Source organism: Colobus angolensis, unplaced genomic scaffold, assembly GCF_000951035.1.
Source record: "Colobus angolensis palliatus isolate OR3802 unplaced genomic scaffold, Cang.pa_1.0 Scaffold164, whole genome shotgun sequence".
NCBI classification, from domain to species: Eukaryota; Metazoa; Chordata; class Mammalia; order Primates; family Cercopithecidae; genus Colobus; species Colobus angolensis.
The window spans coordinates 1,033,926-1,055,591 of NW_012114755.1; the positions used below are offsets into that span (position 1 = coordinate 1,033,926).

The 21,666-nt window shown below is 46.2% G+C and overlaps 1 protein-coding gene across 1 annotated transcript in view; it reads left to right on the forward strand.

The window, feature by feature from the left end:
* OTOG (otogelin) overlaps positions 1–21,666 on the forward strand; it is a 104,230-nt gene that overhangs the window by 32,236 nt on the left and 50,328 nt on the right. The window contains exons 23-30 of the mRNA XM_011937439.1: positions 671–824; positions 9,374–9,481; positions 14,325–14,463; positions 16,091–16,225; positions 16,509–16,655; positions 16,946–17,065; positions 18,948–19,064; positions 19,761–19,917. Coding sequence (XP_011792829.1) covers positions 671–824; positions 9,374–9,481; positions 14,325–14,463; positions 16,091–16,225; positions 16,509–16,655; positions 16,946–17,065; positions 18,948–19,064; positions 19,761–19,917 — 1,077 coding nt within the window. The remainder of the gene's footprint in view (positions 1–670; positions 825–9,373; positions 9,482–14,324; positions 14,464–16,090; positions 16,226–16,508; positions 16,656–16,945; positions 17,066–18,947; positions 19,065–19,760; positions 19,918–21,666) is intronic.

The window sequence follows — 21,666 nt, forward strand, 5'->3', positions numbered from 1 at the left end:
TCTGGCTCTTTGGGACTTTTATCTCACCTCCTGTGCCTATGCCTTTCTCTCTGGTTCATCCCAGTCTGGGCATGGAACTCAGCTCCGTTTTATTAATTTTCGTAAAAAAGATCACTCACACAGTATGAATGTGCAGGGCAGACCTTACCGACGGCTCAGGGAGAGAGGGTGGGTTCATGTCACAGAAATAGTGGTAAAAGGACTGTGACTCTCTTTGTCATTCAGAGTCCTCTAGCCCCCCTGCCACACTGGTCATCCTCTTTCTAGCCCCTCTCCTTGTCCCTCTGGGGCACTTCTCACTTTATGATGACTTTGGGGAGGAGGAGAAGTGGCTTCACTCCTTTATTTGGAAAAATGGGGGACGATACTACTTCCTAGAGCTGTTGCAGGATTCAATATAATGATGCAGGGGAAGCGCCTGGAGCAACCTGGTACGGGGGACGTGCAGTGATGGGTCCGGGTGGCTGTGGTCCTGTTGTGTGACAGACAGCACAGATCCATCCCTCCCTCTGTGAGGCGTATCTGGGAAACCAGGCAATGCCCAGGAGCGGCCAGGGCGGGAGGAGGCTTCTGAGCCCATCTTTCCCTTCATCCTCCCGCTGCTGTCCCTGTAGCCCAGGAGCCCATACTGAGGCCCCAGGGCCTCCGCTCCCATCTTCTTCTCTTCCAGCTGCTGCCTGCCCTGCAGGCCAGGTCTTCGTGAACTGCAGCGACCTGCACACAGACCTGGAGCTGAGCAGGGAGAGGACGTGTGAGCAGCAGCTGCTGAACCTGAGCGTGTCAGCCCGTGGCCCCTGCCTCTCGGGCTGCGCCTGTCCCCATGGGTAGGTACCCATGGTGTTGTGGGCCTGCGACTCTGAAGGCTGGCAGAACCAAGGGCCACAGGGTGGAGTAGGGGCAGGGAAAACATCACATGGTCTTGTAGGAAGGCACTGGCCCGGGCTGGCCAGCCACAGCCATAATGGCCAGAGAGGAGTCTGGGAAAGAGGAGGGGCTGGGGATCCAGCCTGGAGTGTGACCTGGAGGAGAGAGCCCTGGCTGCTCATCTGTGAAATGGAACCATCATCACGCCTGCCACCGTAACAGGCTGCTGTGAGGAATCAATGAGCTCGTTCAGTGGAAGCACTGAGTGGGGTATCTGGCACGCCGTTCTTTGGAGATTCTTAGATACATTGTGGAGAAGGGCATACATTTGGAGAAGGGTTGGAGACCCCTGGAGAGAAAACCCAGGTTCAGCTCTCAACCTCTTCCTCTGCACAGTTCTGACCAGAGACCTCAAGAGGAGGGTGGTGCCCCTAAAATACTCAAAAAAGAAGACCCCACCCAGAGAAAACCGTCTCATTCCCAGGTCCCCAAAACCCTGCCATTAAAGCTGTGAGAGCTGCATGAGTCAGGCTCTGTGGGCATGCCTTGCGTGGGCTGTGTACACTAAGGTGGCCCAGGGCCTGCAACCCAGCTCTGCCCATTTTCATTCCCAGGTCTGGGCTGAGAAGACAGCTGGCATCTCATCCCGTGCCTCGGCAACACCAGACTGTGCCCTTTAGCCTATGCAGAGATTAGTGGCCTGGGAGTCGTGGCCCAGGCCTGGCAGCCAAGGAAAATGAGATGGAGGTCAGGGCTTCTAGTTAGGAAGGGAAGGGGATAGTCAGTTGGAGTTTTACTGCTTCTAAGACACTTTGATGTTACTCCCTCAGTCTCAGAGCATCCATGATAAAGAGGTGGGGAGAACCATGATTCCCATTTTGCAGATGAAGAAACTGAGGCCAGGGGAAGGATTTAGGGAAGTGGTGCTCAAATAACCAGGACTCAAACCCAAATCTCCTTACTCCAAGCCCAGTCGCTGGCCCAGAGCACATGAGGTCCAGGATCTGGTCCCCTACACAGAGATCATAATGTGGGTTGTGAACCTGCCCCTTTCAGGCAAGAGTGCCTGAAAGAGAACCTGCAAGCGACCCTAGGCCTGACCACCTGCTGCCAGTTGGGCCCCAGAGTGTCATGTGAGGAGTATCTGTGTCACTGAAGTCCCCTTGTGACACCATCCTGTGTGCACAGCCTGCCTCTCAGCCTGAGGTCAGGAAAAGCCAGGGTGTCTGGGGTCAGGAACCGAGGGTCACTCACTGCCAAGAGTGGTGGCAAGGCCACAGAGGCACAGTGGAAGGGGAGCCGGAATGGAGACTGGGAGACCAGGCTCTGGGCTCAGTTTGGCTGATAACCCATTGTGTGCTGTATCAAAGGCTCTCTAAGGAGCGTACACACATGCCTCAGGGGCTTGTGAAAGTGAAATTGGTACAGTCTCAATTTGTAAGGGAAGGGCAGGCTTTTCCTACCATCCTGGAACATCCTCTTGCTGGGATAGGGCTCCCAAAGATGTCCAACCATCCTTAACAACCCCTACCCAGGACCCTTGGTAACCATGATCACCTCTGTGTATGAGAGTTCCGACTGTCCGGCCGCCATGCCCTTCTCCATAATGTATCTAAGAATCTCCAAAGAACGGTCCGTGTCTGTCTGTGCACCTCTATATTTCTTTGCATCTGGGGTCTGAGCCAAGGGCCCTGGGGCCACTAGGCAGTGAGGCACAATGAGCACAGACTCTGGAGTCAGGCTTGAACCCAGCTCTACCACTTCCTGACTGAGTTAATTAGTTACCCTGAATCTCAGTTCCTTCATTTGTAAAATGGCACAGAGTAAACACTATGTGAGCAGATAGCATTGTTTCTTCTCATCTGGATCCCATGCATTTGCAAATAACCTCCCTGAGGGGTACCTGGAGTGAGAAGGTCCCCTACGAGGTAAAGAGAGGGTACTTTGCAAATTGAAGGCTCCTTGAGGACGGAGGCCAAAGCCTTGAGTCCTTGCATGCTCTTCCCCATTATGGGCACACAGCAGGTGCTCAGAGATGCAGACAGGTCTGCTAAGGGCAAGGAGGGAGTAATGGGTGGTGGGCAACAGGCCGCTGTGAGATTTCAATGAGCTCACTCAGCGGAAGCACTGAGTGGGGTATCTGGCACGCTGGGCGCTGCAGTGGGTTGGAGACCACTGGAGAGGAAACCCAGGTTCACTTCCTGAGGGAAGACCCCTCAAGAAGTGGCTGGAGACAGGGCTTGGGGCTGAAGGAGGAAGGCAGTGAGCCAGCCCTTCACTGGTATCTGATGCAATTATGGGGGAGAGAGGGGCAAGAGACCAATATGTATTGTGTTTCTATTAGGTGATAGGCAGTGTGCCCAGGCCTGTAAGATTCTCATAATGACCTTCGGAGGAAGCTGTCATTATTCCTGTTTTAAGCTTAAAAAAAAAGAGGCTTAGAAAGGTTACAGTGGCTTCAGGTAAAACGTAGTGAATTAAGCACGTGCTTTTTTTCTTTCCTGCTTCCTCCCACAACCACAGTGAAATGATAATGGGGTTAAAAGGTATAAATCCCAAAGGACAAAGAGAGAAGAGTGGAGAGGTCAGTAGTTTTTGAAGAAGGAGCGTGGGTGGATGTGTAGAAACTGGCCTTCCAGAGGGGAAGGCCAAGGAGAAACAAATTGTACGTGCATTTTGGAAAATAGTTTGGCAGTTTCTTATATAAACATGAATCTACCAGAGCACCCAGCAGTTCACCCTGAAGTGTTCATCCAAGAGGAATAAATAGAAGGGAGCGTGGGGGGAGGGAGACAGGAGGTTGGGTTGCAAGTCTGTGCAAGGAGGAGTTCAGCCTCCAGATCCCCTACCGCTTCCACTGGGGTCACACCACTACCCCGGCCCCACCCAGCAGGAGAAAGGAGAGTATCAGGAGAAACCAAATCAGAAACTTTGGTCTTGGAGGCACCAGGAGGGGTGAGATGCATCGTGGAAACAGGGAGATTCAGTGAAAAGCAAGTGGAATCCCAGCAAATGGAGACTTTTGCCTCCCAGCTCAGAGATGAAAGAGATTTCTTCTCTTGAAAATTGGCTGGGCCAATAGAACAACACAACAGAAACTGACATTTTGGGGGTTTCTCAACAAAATGGTGGGTCCTCCTTAAATAAGGAGCCTCCAGTCAGCTTTTGGTGCCTCACTCTTTTTTTTTTTTTTTTTTAGGAAGTGATGCATAATTTATATACAGTAAATTACATGGATCCTAAGTATACCGTGTGTTAGGCTTTGACAAATTGATACCTGCTTATAACCCACACTCCTGTGAAGATATAGAACATTTCTGTCACTCAGAAAATTCCCTAATGTTGGTGCCCTATATATTCCCTAATGTAGAATATATAATGTTTATCTATTCTAGATACAAGACTTTTGTCAGTCCCTTCCAGCCAGTTCCACCCCCACCAGCATTGCTCTGCTTCACATCAGCATAGACAGGTTCTGTCTGCTCTAGAACTTCATGTAAATGGAATCATACACTATATACCCATTTGGGCCTGGCTTCTTTTCCTTAACTCTTGAGGTTGATCTACATTGTTGCATCTATCAGTACTGTGTTCCTTTTTCTATCCCAGTAGTATTCCGTTATATGGATACACAATTATTTGTCTGCAAAGGTTTTATATATAATAAAATGCACCTATTTTTAGTGTATGGTTTGATGAATTTTGACATCGATGTGTATATCATCACAATTAAGATATATAACATATCTATCACCAACAAAGTTTCCCTCATACTCCTTTGTAGTCAATCCTACCCCTGTGAGTACTAGGCAAACACTGGCTGACTTTTTGTCACATAGAGTAGTTATTTCTGTTCTAGAACTTTATGTAAAAAGATCCATATATATACAAACACACACACATACACACTCACAAACTTTTTTGGATCTGGATTCTTTAGCTCAGCAATAAAGTTTTCAAGATTCAAAAAAAAAAACAATTATTTATCTGCTCAAGCATTGATGGACATTTGGATTGTTTTCAGTTTGGGACTGTTTTGACTAAAATTGCTATTTATTTCCTTTGGATGAACATTTCAGGGTGGAAATGCTGGGTCCTAGGATAGATTCATATTTATATAAGAAACTGTCAAGCTGTTTTTCGAAGTGATTGGGCAATTTTACACTTCCAATGTGTGAGAATCTGGCTGTTCCACATCCTCTTCCAGTGTTTGAGAATCTGGCTGTTCCACATCCTCTTCCAGTGTTTGAGAATCTGGCTGTTCCACATCCTCTTCCAGTGTTTGAGAATCTGACTGTTCCACATCCTCTTACAGTGTTTGAGAATCTGGCTGTTCCACATCCTCACTAACGCTTGGTGTTTTTAGTCTTCTCTATTTTTGTTATTTCAGCAAGTACATGGTCCTATCTCATTATGGCTTTGATTTATATTTCCCTAATGACTATGAGTACTTTTTCATATGCTTATTGGCCATTTGTGTATCTTTCTTTGTGAAGTGTCTGTTCTGGTCTTTTGCCCATTTTTAAATTTGGTCTTTTTCATTTGATTGAGTTGTAAAACTTTTTTATATATTTTAGATACAAGTCCTTTGTCAGGCATATGTATTGCAAATATTTTTTCCCAGTGTGGGTTTGCCTATTTATTTACTTAATGTGCCTTGAAGTATCTAAAAACTTCTGATGAGAAGTTTTTAATTTTGATAATGTCTAATTTTTTTCTTTTAAAAATCTCCTTCATTTCTGATGATGTCTAATTTATCATTTTTTTCTTTATAGTTAGTCCTCAAGGTTGCAAAGATATTCTCCTATGTTTTCTTCTAGGAACTTTACAGTTAAATGTAATGGATTAAATCATTAATTTATTATTATTATTTTTACAGACAAAGTATTGCTCTGCTGCTCAGGCAGGAGTGCAGTGGTGCCATCACGGCTCACAGCAGCCTTGAACTCCTTAGCTCAAGCGATTCTCCTGCCCCAGCCTCCTGGGTAGCTAGGACTACAGGTGTGCACCACTATACCTGGCTAATTTTTTTTTTTTTTTTTGAGGCGGAGTCTCGCTCTGTCACCCAGGCTGGAGTGCAGTGGCCGGATCTCAGCTCACTGCAAGTTCCGCCTCCCGGATTTACGCCATTCTCCTGCCTCAGCCTCCCGAGTAGCTGGGACTACAGGCGCCCGCCACCTCGCCCGGCTAGTTTTTGTATTTTTAGTAGAGACGAGGTTTCACCGTGTTAGCTAGGATGGTCTCGATCTCCTGACCTCGTGATCCGCCCGTCTCGGCCTCCCAAAGTGCTGGGATTACAGGCTTGAGCCACCGCGCCCGGCTACCTGGCTAATTTTTTAAATTTTTTGTAGAGATGGGGGTTTTGCTATGTTACCCAGGCTGGTCTCAAACTCCCGACCTCAAGAAATCTTCCCAAAATGCTAAGATTACAGGTGGGAACCACTGCAACTGGCCAGCTTTACAATTTTAGCTTTTACATTTAAGCCTATGACCTATTTTAAATTATTATATTTTACACATGTTGCAAAATGGAGTCAAGGTCTATTTTATTTTATTTTTTGATGGACATCCAGTGGTTGTAGCCCCATTTTTTAAAAAAGACTTTCATCTCCCCATGTAATTGCTTTGGCATTTTTCTGAAAAATTAATTGACTGTATACACGTGGGTCTATTTCAGAACTCTTTTCTGTTCCATTGATCTATTTGTCTGTCTTTATGCCAATGTCCATTCTCTTGATTTATGAAGTTTTATAGTAAGCCTTGAAATCAGGAAGTGAGAGTTCCTCAACTTTTTACTTTTCTTTCGAAAAGTTGTTTAGGTCTTTGCATTTCCAAGTAAATTTAGGATCACCTTATCAATTTCTACCAAAAAAAAAAAAAGCGCCTGAGATTTTGAATGAAACTGTGTTGAATTTATAGATCAATTTGGGGAGAATTGGTATCTTAGCACCAGTAAGTACTCCAAACCACAAATATGGTATTATTTTCTTGTTTATTGGTCTTCATTAATTTCGCTCAGCAATATCTCATAGTTTTCATGTAAAGGCTTACACATTTTTCATTGAAGTTTTCATAGGTATTTGCTGTTTTTGTTGATGTTATAAATGGTATTATTTTATTAATTTTCCATTTTTTAATTGCCACAATATAGAAATACGGTCGATTTTCACATATTGACCTTGTATTCTGCAATATTGCTAAATTCATTTATGAGTTCTAGTGGCTTTTTTTGGGCAGATTCTTTAGGATTTCAGTAAGTGATCGTGTCATCTGTGAATAAACATAGTTTTACTTCTTTGTTTTAAATTTTTACATCTCATATGTTTCTTGCCTTATTGTGCTGTATTGGACTTACAATACACTTTTGAATAGAAGTGAGGGAAGTAAAAATCATTGCCTTTGTCTTGTTTTGGGTAAAGCAGTCAGTCTTCTACCGTTAATTCTAACATTTGCTGTAGTTTTTTTTGCAAATGATCTTTATCAGATAGGGGAAGTTTCTTTTTATTTCTATTATGCTGCAAATTTTTTAAAAATAATAAATGGGTACTGAATTGTCAATTGATTTTTTTAATTTATTTTTTATTTTTTTCTGAGACAGAGTCTCACTCTGTCACCCAGGCTGGAGCACAGTGCTGCAGTCTTGGCTCACTGCAACCTCCAGGTCCAAGTGACTTTTATGCCTAAACCTCCAGAGTAGCTGGGATTACAGGCATGGGCCATCACGTCTGGCTAATTTTTGTATTTTTAGTAGAGAAGGGGGTTCACCATGTTGGCCAGGATGGTCTTGAACTCCTGGCCTCAAATGATTCTCCCACCTTGGCCTCCCAAAGTGTTGGGATTATAAGCATGAGCCACCTCACCTAGCCTGTCAATTGATTTTATTTATTGGAGTATCATATGATATTTTCCCTTTATTTTATAAATGTGGCAAATTACATTGGTTGATTTTTAAAATCTTAAACCAGTCTTACATTCCTGGGATAAACCCCAGTTGTGATTGATGTATTATTTAATATTCTATGGTCTGTGGTTTTCCATACTTGCAATGTTTTTGTCTGATTTTGGTATCAGATTAATGCTGGTCTTATAAAATGAGTTGGGAAGTATGCTTTCCTTTTCAATTTTTGGAGGAGTTTGTTTAAAACTTGTATTTATTTCTTCCTTAAATGCCTGGTGGAATTTATCAGTCTTGGAAAAGTTTTAACTTCAAATTGAATTTCTTTCAAGGTATTGGGCTAATTCAGTTTACCTGTTCCTTCTTGGCTGAATATTTATAGTTTGTGTCTTTTAAGGAATCTGTCCATCCCATCTAAGTTGTCAAATTTATTCACTTAACATTGTACATAATATTTTCTTATTTTCCCTCTACTATCTGTAGAGTCTGTAGCATTGTCTCCTCTTTGCTCCAGATATTGGTAATTTGAGTATTCCTGTCCCTCTTTTTATCATTCAGTTTAGACAGGAGTTTGTCAATTTTATTGGTCTTTTCAAAGAACCAGCATCTGGTTTCATTGATTTGTCTCTATTGTTCTGTTTTCTATTTCACTAATTTCTGCTGTTATCTTCAGTTCTTTTACTACTTACTTTGGATTCAGCTTGCTCTTGCATTCCTAATTTAGAACTTTGATTTTAATCCCTTCCATTGTATATCCTGACCTGGACGTTCTGGCCACTTCAGAAGCCCTGAACCCCATTTTCTGTCTGCTCTTCTCAGTGAGACATCGTGCTGTGCTTGGATTCCATCATCCTGTACTGTAGTCCAGAAAGTGCCTCCAGACAGAAAATCTGAATACAGGAGCAACTAACAAGGGACTCCTTTCAGTGTAATGCCTATAGCACCCTTTCTTTTTACCTCTTTAACCCATGTGCTTGTATTCTTTTGAAAAATAAAATAGGAAGGTTAAGTAACTTGTTTCAGGTAGATCCTGGATTTGAATGAAAAATTATTTATTGTCAAAGTTTGTGTTCTTAGCCCTGCCCCAGGCTGTATCCTGTTGATGCCTGGATCTACCATGATGCTGTGGCCTGAGAGTTTTAATAAATGCCCTGAGGCATCCTTGGCTCTGGCCTGGGAGATTTCATGGAAACCAGACTAGAAGATGGCAGTGCTGCAGCTTTGGGGCCTGTGGTCTGAGAGCTCCATGAACAACCTGGGTAGGAGGGTCAGCACCCATATCCGTGGCCTGTTCATTAGTATACAACTAGTGCCTAAGGATCAGCTGGCATCCACTTGGCCACTAGGGCTATGGCTGGTAGAGATAAGCCTCGCTTCTTGATGGATGACAGAGACTTTCAGGCTGGACCTAGTCCGTTACTGGTTTTTCCAATTACTGAGGTCCCTCTGAACCTCACTGGGCAGCAGCAGGATGGGCAGTGAATACACAGTCAGTCTCTTCTAGGGTAAATGCTGGAAGCCACCTCTGAGCATCCAGGTTGAGGCAGGGTCCTCCACAGATGGCAGCTATGGGAGGGGAGCTCTCCTGACCGCCTGCTTACTGTGTCCCTACAGTCTGCTCAGACATGGGGATGCATGTTTCCTGCCAGAGGAGTGCCCCTGCACTTGGAAGGGGAAGGAGTATTTCCCTGGGGACCAGGTGATGTCTCCTTGCCATACCTGGTAAGTGAGGGTCTCAAGCAGGCTTTGCTTTTTTGCTGGGAGGGGGCATGGATATGGGTGCATGATCAAGAGTATAGTCTAGCATTTCCCTTTCATTATGTTTGTATTCATGTTGTGTGTTTGTGTGTTGTGTGTGGTATAGGGGTTTGTGTACACATAGGAGTATATGCATACAAAGGAATATTTTTGTTTTTACATGAATATGTTTGCTCAGTCATGTATGTGAATGTGTATACATGCATATTTGTAACCATGACAATTTGTTCGCATATTTATATGAACATATGAGTGTGAGTGCAAATCCAAAATGCATATGTGCCTATGTGAACATGCATGTACATGGATGTATATAAAAAGACAGGCATTCACAAACTCAATCTGTCAGTGAATATATACAATTAGAAATTTGTATGTGTAGACAGGTGTGTTTACATATACTTTTGTGCATATGGATCCATTTAAAAATGTGTGCACATGTATGTGAAAAGTGTGTGGCTATATATGTAAAATGGCTATACGTATTTGTATTCACATATAAGTGTAAATATCTATGTAAGTGTGCATTGTGTTTGCTTGTGAATAGATACATTCTTGTGTATGAAAGTATGTGTGAAGGTATTTGTTTAGTAATGTGAGTATGCGTATGTGGGAGTGTGTGCACCTGGATTGGATTCTATGGAAACAGACTCGGGGCTGGTTCTGTAGGGCCTGTTCTGGGGCACACAATGGTGGGTAGGCAGTAGGTAGACTCAGCTTTCTGATAGAGAGAATGCTAGGGGAGGGGATGAGAAATTATAAATGTGCCCTGATGCTGGAGAGTAAAACCAGTCACTGTTCCAATTTCGAGAACCAGCTAGGGGTGGCCTGAGGTGAGCAGGAAGCCCCTGGCCCTGGAACTCCAGGGCCCAGCAGAGAAGCTCAGAGAGGTTCTATCTCAGAGACCCATCTGGGTAGCTGGAGCATGGCCCCCAGTCCCTGTCCCATGCTGGGATTGAAGCCACCTTGTTCCTCTGGCCTAGAGGAAGGCCATAGTGTTTCTTTCTGTGTTAGAAGCAGGGTCACGGTCAAGCCCATCTGCTCCAAGACTGGTTTCCTCAGATACATCAGAGTACATCAGCCCTGGCTGTCCGACCCCAGAAGTCCCTGGGTATAATGTTAAGACACAGACCTCTGCACAGGCTGTATGCTCATTTTTTTTTTCTTGGGATTTTGTGACTGTGGTGAGCCAGAGCACACCAGGTATGCCAGGCACATGAGGTGAGAGACTGGGGATGGCTGGCCTGGATTTGCCCAGGGGTGCTCAGGCCCTGAGATGGATTTGCTTCCATCACTTCACTAGACTCCAGACACTGTAGCAGCACCCTCACCCTCAGGCAGGGGATAGCTGAGTTACATTGAATCCTCTCCTGTGAGTGCATTGTGCTCATAAATCAGATCCAAGGCAGAGGTGGTGAGGAGTCTGGAGCCAAGGCCGAAGAGCTGGGATTATTTAGAATTGGGAACCCTGACTCGAAGAGGCATCTGCCTTCATAGGAGAGGCTGACTTGCCATAGGATGGGTGTCCTCTCTTCCATGGAAAACTAGGAGATAGACGGGCAAGTTTTTACTTTTTAACTCAGTTGTAAAAATTCTACCTCCTAATACACGGACAAACCTCGACATTTGCTCTCAAAGGACCTGCCACTGTGGCCCAAATTCCAGCTGCTCTCCCGTGGGGAGGTGGGTGCTGGAGATGTGTTGCACTGGTATGACTTGAGCATTTGCTGTGATATCTTTACCAGGAGGGAGCCTGGCTGTCCATCTCTTCCCAGCTCTGCGTTCCATGTCGCCATGGTCTGCAGCGTAGTCAGCCACAGTGGGAGTATTTGCAGCGTTTATGCATTTATGGCTGAGTCGTAGGTCATGTAGGTGGGAAGCTGCGTGGACTCAGTGCATGACTGAGTGTGTCTATGGCACGTGATTGGATAATGCCTACCCCTCATTGTTGCTGTCAGACACGGAGCCCGGGGTCATGCCCCTTTACTTCCAAATGTTTTGGCACTGAGCTCTGTGACTCTTGCCAACTCTACTGCTTCCTTAATTCTTGGAGATTTTGGTATCCATTTAGAGGTGCTTCTAGTATTTCCCGACATCTCAGATTCTTCATCCTCTCTTCCAAAGATCTTTCCCCATCCTAGTGGCATGAGGGGTCATCTTGTAGATGTTGCCATTCCCAACAACTCACCCAGCCCATATTCCAATGAGTCTCACCTCACCTTCTGTCTTTCTACTCCACTCCCTCTCTGACTCCCTCAATCCTGCAACCACAGGGATTTCTCATCCATGGTCCCTACCACCTCTCTGTTTCCTCTCACCCCCTCGATGTCTCCTCTTCCCTTTTACCTCAACCTGTGGTCCAGAACCATATCGCTTCCTTGAATGCAGCCCCACTTCTCTTCCTCCTCATGCTTTGCCCTACTTGTTTGGCAAAACCACAACCCTGGTGACATCCACACCTTTACTTCCTTTGTACCTGCATCTATGCAGCTGAATGTGACTGGAGGGATGCACAAAACCCGACTGCCAGCTCTCATTTTAAATTCATGGGCTCAGAAGGGTGGAAAAGGCCCTCAAAGCTGATGGGCTCTTGGACTGTATTTCCTGGGTCTCCTTTGCTCTTTCATCCCGCTAGATAACTATTCCACTCTTTCTTTTCTCTCCTCAAAGCCCTGACACCTCCTTCCCTCTCATTCTCAGCTGGTGATCCTGCTTCCTATTTCCCTGAGAAAATTAAAGCCATGAGAAGAGAACTTTCCAGGCTCTATACCCAAGTATTTTGCCTGTACAACAGATGAACTAAGTGTCCGTGTTCCTATCTAAAGCCAATTTCTTCACTTGTCCTCTGGGTCCTAGTTCCTCATTCGCCCACCCAAGGGCATCACTGCAGTATCTCTCCCTCTTTTCTCCCATAGAAACAATTTGCATTCTCTACTGGCTCATCCCTATTGCATAAAAACATATTGTTTGAAAAAATTCCAACCTCCTAGAAACTGCTCCATTTCTCTGCTCGCCTTTTATTGCAAAACTCCCCGAACACTTTTTCTAGACTTGCTGTTTCAACTTCCTGTTCTCCCATTCCCCTTTAAGCCCTTTCGGTCAGGCATTTTCTCCATCATTCCATCGAAACTATTCCTACTAAGGTCACCAGTAACTTCCATATTGCCATATCCAGTTTTCCTTTCTCAGTCCTCACCTTCCTAGACCCGTGGGCAGCATTTGACACAGTTGATCACTTTTCCATTATTCCCTCCTTCTTGATACTTTCATTCGTGTGGCTTTTGGGACACTACCTCCTCTTGCTTTTCCTCCGACCTCTCCTCCTGTTCCTTCTCGGCTTCCTTCATTGGTTCTTCCTCTTCTCCAACCTTTTGATATTGGAGCAACCCAAGGGACCTCTCCTCCTCTGTATTTATACTCACTCCCTTAGTGAACTCACCCAGTCTCATGGCTACAAGGCCCATCCATAGGCAGAGGACTACCAGATTTCTACCTGTAGTCCAATCCATGCTTCTCAACTCTAGGCTCACACATCCAACTGCCTACTTGACATCACCATATGTATGTCTAATGGAGGTCTCAAACTCAACATGTCCAGAACAGCACATCTGATCTTCCCCTTCAAACCTGCTTCTCCCTCAGCCTCCCCTATCTGAGTTGACGAAGACTTCGTTCTTTCAGTTGCTCAGGCCAAAAAAACCTGGAGTCAACCTCGTTTCTTGTCTCTCACTACCTATATCCAACCTGTCCGCAAATCCCTTTAGTTTTACCTTCACAATACACCCAGAATCTGACAACTTCTCAGTCTCTCCGCTGCTGTTACCCTGCTCTAGGCTGCCATCATCTCTTCCCTGATGTGCTGCAGTAGCCACTCAACTGGTCTTTCTGCTTCCCCTTGACCCCCTTGAGCTTAGGCTCAGTGCGGTAGCCAGAGTGGAACATAAATCACATAGTGTCATTCCCATGATCAAGTCTTCCAATGCCCATCCCCCGCTCCCATTCCTAGCAGGAGCTAACCTTCCTATAGTGGCCTTATTGGACCCATGTCACCTGACCCTCCATTGCCCCTCTGAATTCCTCTTCTACTCTCTTGCCCTTACACTCTCCATTTTAGCCATGTTGTCTCCCAAGTGTTCCCCAGAGCCTTTGGAGAGACTGCCCCCTTTGTTTGGAATAACCTTCTTCCAGATGCCCATGGAACTAACTCTGTCACCTCCTTTACATCTCTACTCACATGTGCCTCAACCACCCTATTTAAAATTGTAACCCACTCCACCCACATTCCCAGTGACCTGTATCCTGTTCTCCCATAACACTCATTGCCTTCTAATGCACTATAGTACATACTCGCACTGCCTGATTACTTTTTATTTAGTGTATCTCTTCTTCCTCTAGAATAAACATTCCCAGAGGCAGATGGTTTTCTTTTTTTGCTGTTTTATTCACTGATGTATCACAAAATTTTGGAATAATGCCTGGGATATGGTAGGCACCTAATATTTGTTGAATGAATTGGTAAGTGAATGAACGGAGTGGTAAAGGGAGTATGGACTTTGGAGTTAAATAGATCTGGGTTAAATATCAGGTCCATTACTTATTGGCTGTGTCTCATAACCTCTCTGAGCCCTGGTGTCTCCTGCATGAAATCACAATCCTGCCCTTGAGACTCCTGTTAGAGGTTGGTGTTTGTTGACCCCTTTGCCAAGGGAGACAGTGAGCGTGCGTTCAATAGGCCATGGCTCTGTCATGAGTATTCAGGTATGGGGTGGGTGTGCTTTACGAGCTGGTCTGGGCCTGTGTGTTGCAGTGTGTGCCAGCGGGGCTCATTCCAGTGCACCCTCCACCCTTGCGCCTCCACCTGCACTGCCTATGGCGACCGGCATTACCGCACATTTGATGGGCTCCCGTTTGACTTCGTGGGGGCATGCAAAGTGCACCTGGTCAAGGTGAGTTCCCAGATGTTTCTGCCCAGCTGGCTCCATGCAGACGTGTCAGGGCACCCTGGTTCTCTGGACTCCAGTCCGATGCAGAATTGGGTGGTCGGGAATCTAAGCCCTGAGTTGGTGCTGTCTAGAGACTGGAAGAAGTGCTGAGATGCAAGCTCAGGGTTGGATGGAGCTCACCAGTCCCGAGGTACCACACTGCCTGTCTGCTCACCATTATAATCTTGCTCTATTGGGTCCCAGTACTTTTTTCAAGAACCAATGCTCTTTGAGCTTTTATTATATACCTAGGGGTCTACTGAGCCATATTTTGTGGATTATTTTACTTAAATATCACAGCAGCTCTGCAAGGTAAAGTTTATGGATCCCATGTTATAGATGTAACAATTCAGGCTAAGGGAAGTCAAGTAACTTGCCCAAGGTCCCCCATCAGTCAGTGGTAGAGCTGGGGTCAAGTTTGACCAAGAAATCTGACTGGAGAGTTGGTGTGCTTAAAGGAGTCACAGGTTACAATTTTCAGCTCACCTGGAGGAAGAAAACTGGTGATGTGGGAGGCACAGGGAAGGCAGGATCCCTACCCCAGGAGGAAGGGGCACTGCTGTGGTGGAGGAGTATCACAGACACACCCAGGGGACCTTGGTTTTGCTAATAGCCTATCTCATCTTATAACAGTAACATCAATAATAAAAATAACATATAATAATAACAATGCCAAAACCTTTTATGGAAGGAATCCTATCTACAGAGCAGGCACTATACTGGGGTCTTTCACATAACTGCAGCAAATCCCCACGAGATAAAGATTACTGACCTCATTTTATTTAAAAAGTTCTAAAGGTTAATGCAGTGTATATTAAAAACAAATATTCCCCTTCCCATTTCTTCTGTTCCTGTCTCCTATTGAATAACCACTCCAGTCGGGGATGAATCCTGCAAGACCATTTTTCTGTGGGACATGGACACGCACACACACACACACGCATGCACACACACACACACACAGTTTGTTTAGTTTATGTGAATAGGATTCTACAATGTGCTTTTTTCACTTAATAGTATACCTTGGACTTGATTTCATATAGTCTGTACACACTTTTTTCTTTTGAACAGCTGTGTAGAATTCTACAGAATACCGCCCTCTAGTTTGTTTTATTTTTTCCCCATCGATGGACATTTAGGTTGTCTCTAATATTTAAATGCTGCAGTGAATACCTGTGTGGATGTATCCCCAGGTTCTTGGCAGCGGAATTGCTGTATAAAAAGCTATGTTCATTTAAAATATTTGATGCCAGCAAATTCCCCTTCAAAAAGTTTACACTAGCATCAAGGATGTATGTGAGACAGTGCCTCTTCCCCATACCCTATCAACACAATCATCCCTGTTGTATATTTGTTAATAAATTAATTCATCAGATATTTTGGGGAGTCACTACATGTTAAACACTGCACTAGGCATCCAAAACCAGAACAGCTTCAGAGAACAGAAGTTGCCCAAAGTCACAGAACTCAGCAAACACAAAGTAGAAGTAGATTGAAAGCCACTCCAGAGTGTGTGTTCTTCCACCTCTATACCTCCCAGCAGGATCTCTTTTCTCCCTTGTTTTATTGGACTTGCTTATTCTCTCCTCAGAGCATGTCAGATGTCAGCTTCTCTGTGATTGTAGAGAATGTGAATTGCTACAGCTCCGGCATGATCTGCAGGAAATTTATTTCCATCAACGTTGGGAGCTCACTCATTGTCTTTGATGATGACTCCGGAAATCCTGTAAGGCCCAGTGCCTGTGAAGGTTGTGCAGACAATTTACAGGTTACCAGGGGTTGGGGCAGAAGAGGGCTGAGGACTGGCTTCTTTACCACAGCAGTTTCTCTTGGAGAGCCACTGAGTTAGGAGCCCAGACTGAATTCCTCTTGGCCAGGGTCAGGAACACAGAGGCCAATGTCAGGGTATGAGGGAGGCAGAGGCATTGGTGTGGTTCTGGCTGCAGGCATAGCCGACCTGGGCACTGGGAGGTACTTGGGCTCAGGAGTGACCATCTCTGTCCCTCTAGAGTCCAGAGAGCTTCCTGGATGACAAGCAGGAGGTCCACACATGGCGAGTGGGATTTTTCACACTGGTGCATTTCCCACGGGAACACATCACCCTCTTGTGGGACCAGAGAACCACAGTGCACATCCAGGCTGGGCCTCAGTGGCAGGTACTTACATGAACAGTGACCCTCTGCTCCTGCTTGGGGCTGAGCCAAGCCCTGGGTGTCCTTGGGTGAGCTGTACCCTCTCTGAGGAGCCAAGAAGAGCATACCTCTGTTCTCTCCTCTACCCTGCTCTGGGCCCCTTCTCCTCTGACATTGCTCCATCCCTCTTCAAACTGTGACCTCAGCAGTGACTTCTAGGTCCATGATAGACTCCTGGGCTCATGGTGATCCCTCTGCCTGTGGCTTACCCCTGGCATGCCTGCAACTGACCATGGTGTCCTCTCTCTTTTCAGGGCCAGCTGGCAGGCCTCTGTGGGAACTTTGACTTAAAAACCATCAATGAGATGAGGACCCCGGAGAACCTAGAGCTAACTAACCCCCAGGAGTTTGGCAGCAGTTGGGTTGCAGTTGAGGTAAAGCCTCTCCTCCACGCTGGCTTATGCCCCTCACTCAGATGGGCACTGCCAGCACTGAACCTGGCCCCAGGTCAGGGAAGAGGGACGCTGGTGTGAGGTTTCTCCTGCAATGTTCTCTCAGCCTCTGACTGCATCCCTAGCCATAGACTCCGTCCTATGGCCCAAAGATCATGCATCATCTTGTCTCACAAATCCAGCTGCCCACCCTACCCTGGACCAAGCCCTGGCAGGGTGGTGGAGGGTTGGGCAGGTGATAAAGTCTGTCCCAGGAGAGATGGTCACTCATAATGATGCCCCCTGGTGCCTGGAACTAGGTCTGACACAGAGAAGAGACCAAGAGAGACTGAGGAGGGTTGAGACAATCAGGGAAGGCTTCCTGAAGGAAATGAGACTGGTGCTGGCACTTAAAGGTTGGGCCATGCTTAAATAGATGAATATATCAGAGATAAGATCTCTGAGAGGAAGGACAACACTAGCATAGATAGAAATGAGGGTGTCTGCCCCAAGGGACAGTCTGAGAGATGTCTAACTGAGGCTGCCAATCTGTGAGCTGTGGGGGAAACAGCTCTGAGTTGAGAGCAGGAGACCTGGGTTCTTGTTGGGTCATCTATTGACTTTCTGGGTGACCTTGAGTATGTCCCATCTCTGCAATCCTCTGCAAAGAGAGGGGACTGGGCCAAGAGAGGGCCGATGAATATATTTCACTTCATGTGACAACTCTGATTGGTCAAAAGAGGCTGCTTGGGAGCTATATTGAGAAACATCCAAGATCTGTGTCAAGCTCAGCTGGAAGGAGGACTGTGATCGATTATTTATGTCTGCCATGAGAGCAGCAGTGGAGAGTGGTGTTATGAGTGTTACGCATTTGCCTCTCCTGGACTTAGTGATCTTAATGCCCTGCTGGGAAGTACACAGAGATGAGCCTATGTAGACTGGGGTAGGGGGAGCAGTTGGGGGTATCCTGGAGCTCAACTGTTCCAGGTGGGACAGGGCTGTTCTCAAAGACTCTGAAATCCTGAGGTGGGACAAGGCTGTTCCCACAGCCTCTGTAAAGTGCACCCTAACACACCTCCATTTTAGAGAAGCTCAGTGGGTGACTAACCCTTGTTGTCCCCACACCCCCATACACATCATATTTCTCTCTTGCTAATCCTATTCGGCATATAATGGGTTCTCTAGTGAAAATGTAGTCTAAGGAAAGAGATTCAGCAGATATCGGAAACATCTGTATTAGTTATCTACTGCTATGTAACAATTTTATGAGACCTAGTGGCATTAAACAACATTCATGTATTGTTTCAGTTTCTGTGAGCCAGGAAGTCAGGACATGGCCTGACTTGGTTCCCTGCTTAGTGTCTCACAAGGCTGCAATCAAGGTGTCAACCAGGGCTGGGCTGTCATCTGGAGGCTCCACTGGGGAAGGAGCTGCATCCTCACCTGCTCACATGGTTGTTGATTATATTCAGCTCCTTGCAACTGTAGGACTGAGAGTTTCCATTATTTGGGGGCCAGCTTTTGGCCAGAGACCACCCTCAGCTCCAAGAGACCACTGACACTTCCATCCATGTGGAGTCCCCCAGCATGGCTGCTTGCTTCCTCACAGCCAGCAAGGGAGAGACTCCAGCAAGATGGGCTCTGGGATCTCATGTTGGGAATCGTGTGATCACATACACATGGCCATGTCCATCCCATCACCTGAGCCATATTCTGTTGGTTTGAGGCAAGGCATAGGTCCCTTCTACACTCAAGGGAAGGGGATTTTACAAGAACATGAGTATCAGGAGGCAAGGATCATGGCGGCCACCCTAAAATCTGTGTCATGTCAGGCAATAGGCATTTGGCAAATAGGGAGGTCAACAGCCCTGCCTTTGCCCCTCAGTGCCCAGACACCCTCGATCCTCGGGATACATGTGTCCTGAATCCTCTTCGAGAACCATTTGCCAAGAAGGAGTGCAGCATCCTGCTCAGTGAGGTGTTTGAGATCTGCCACCCTGTGGTGAGTGGACCCCAGCCTCGGCCCCTCCCGAGCACCCCCTCCACTTTCCTGGGATCCCTTCAGCTCTCAGACTCCCCCATGTCTCAGAGGACACAGCTCAAATCTCCAGGGAAGATCTGCCTCTGCCAGTCCCCTGCCTCCAGTCGGCTCAGATGAGTCTGTCATATTTCCCCAGATGACCAGGCACAGACAACCAGGCAAACAGAGCTTGTGCCCTTTTCAAGCTCATCTTGATCTGGCCCTTCCTCCTTATCACGAAGTTCTTCTAAATGGTGGACCCAAAGCCCTCATGCTGAGGCACTACCTATTGCCCGTTCTGCTTCAGTGCATGCAGAGGAGGCTGGGGCTCAGCATTGCATGGCACCCTGCAGGCCTTGAAGGCTGCCGTCAGATCGGCCTTGGCTGTCTCTGGCTCTGGCTAGGCAGTTCAGGCTCTACCCCTGTTCAGCCACTCTCGGCTCCTGGATCAAACAGGCCAGACTCAGGAGAGAAGAGAGCTTAGTTCTCAAAAGTGGGCATCTGCCTGGACCATGGAGTTCTCGTTCCCTTGTACTTCTCCCTTCACATCTCATGAGACAGGACAGCTCACCCTGTCCTGTGGTCCCTTCATGTGGGTGCTGGTAGCCATCAGCTGAAAAGCTGCGGATCTGACATTTGGGATCTGTCCTTTGACCTCTGACTTCTGACCTTCTCCAGGTTGATGTCACTTGGTTTTACTCAAACTGCCTGACGGACACATGTGGCTGCAGCCAGGGTGGTGACTGTGAGTGCTTCTGTGCCAGCGTCTCTGCTTATGCCCATCAGTGTTGCCAGCACGGGGTGGCTGTTGACTGGCGAACCCCCCGCCTCTGCCGTGAGTGTCCCAGACAATCACCCGAGGGACAGAGTGTCCCCTGTGGGCATACCCTAGGGGTACTGGCAGTGTGTCTATAGCATTTGCTGAGTACTTAGAATGTACCAAGCACCAGCTGCTTTGGACGTGTTATTCATTGAATTCTTACAACTAGCCTTTGAAACAGGGCTATATATTTCCTCTTTTAGTTGAAGAAACAGCTTAGAGAGAGAGATCAAGTAACCTGCTCAAGGTTAGTGGTGGAGCCAGGGTTCATCCCTAGAGAGTCCAATGCGAACCTGTGCTCATAGCCACTTTGTTAGAAGAGTCAGGAGCCTAGACCCAGAGCCACCACTTGTAAGCTGTGTGACTTCGAACAAGTCACCCAACCTCTCTGGGGCTCAATTTTCTCATCTGAGAAACAGGAATAGGCCTGCCCCCAGGTTGACTCTGAGGACCAAATGGGGTGATGAATATAGAAGTCCTTTGTCAGCTGAGGTTCGCAGGTCCCATCAGAGGCAGCACAGATGATCAGTTTATTCAGAGCAATGGTGGTCTGCAAATGCTTTTCATTGCACACCCCTATCAAGTAAAATCATTTTGTGCACATAGATATGCATCCATAGATATACTCTTCATGTAAAATACGTAGACATATTTAAAAATTAATATTTAAAAGGTGAAAGAAAACATAAAGAAGGCTAAATTCTTCATTGATTATTTTTTATTTATTCCCACACACCAAAGGATTTTCCTGGTGCAAGCACCTCACCTTGGGGTGCGATGGCCATTACACAGCCTTGCTCTCTGGGGTCAGACTGATTGAGTTCAGACCCAGCTCCACCGAGTTGGCCTGGGAGTCTCTTCACCTGTAATAGAGGGGTGAAGATAGCTGCGTCGACCTTGTAGGGTGCTGTGAGGTTTAAACAAGGCATTGTATGTACAGCACTTGGCACAGTGACCTATGCTAATGTGGGGGTTGTCATTTTTTCACGGACACCTGGGTACTGCCATGTCCTGAGCCCTGATGCCTGCAGGCAAGATGACAAAGGAAGAAGGTGGAGCAGAAGGACACTTGCTGAGGGTCCACTGCGTGCCAGGCCTTGTGCCTATGTGCATTACTTCATTTAATATTCAAGACTAGGGGGAGGTGATTGAGGTGCTTACTTGGGGTACAAGGTTTCAGGGGGCACCAAAAATGCAGTAATCAAGAGAAATAATATTTTAATGTAATGTTTCTATAAAATAAAAATTGCTGCAAAAATACTGTGATGAACAAACTTTCAAAGAATCAATAATATTAATGTTTCCTTTAGTCTCAGTCTCTACTCTGGCTCAGTGGGCGACTCAGTGGGAGACTGTTAATGATCTTGTCTTTATTTTTAAATTTTGATATTTTATTTATTATGGATTTTTTTGCATTAATTTTGATGTCTTAAAAATATTGCATTAAAATGGTGTTTATCTTGATTACTGAGATTTTTGGTAGCCCCTTAAATTTCACATCCAAGACGAGCACTTTGCCTTACCCTGGTCCAGGCCCTGGCAGATCTATGGGGCAGATGCCAGTAGCGGTCCCACCTTAGAGGAGGGCTTTAAGTGACTTGGTTCAATATGCACAGTTGATGAGTGAGGGACGTGGGATTTGAACTCAGGTCTGAGTCTAGAGAGCTGGCTTTTTTTAATTTTTATTTTTATTATACTTTAAGTTCTAGGGTACATGTGCATAACGTGCAGGTTTGTTACATATGTATACTTGTGCCATGTTGG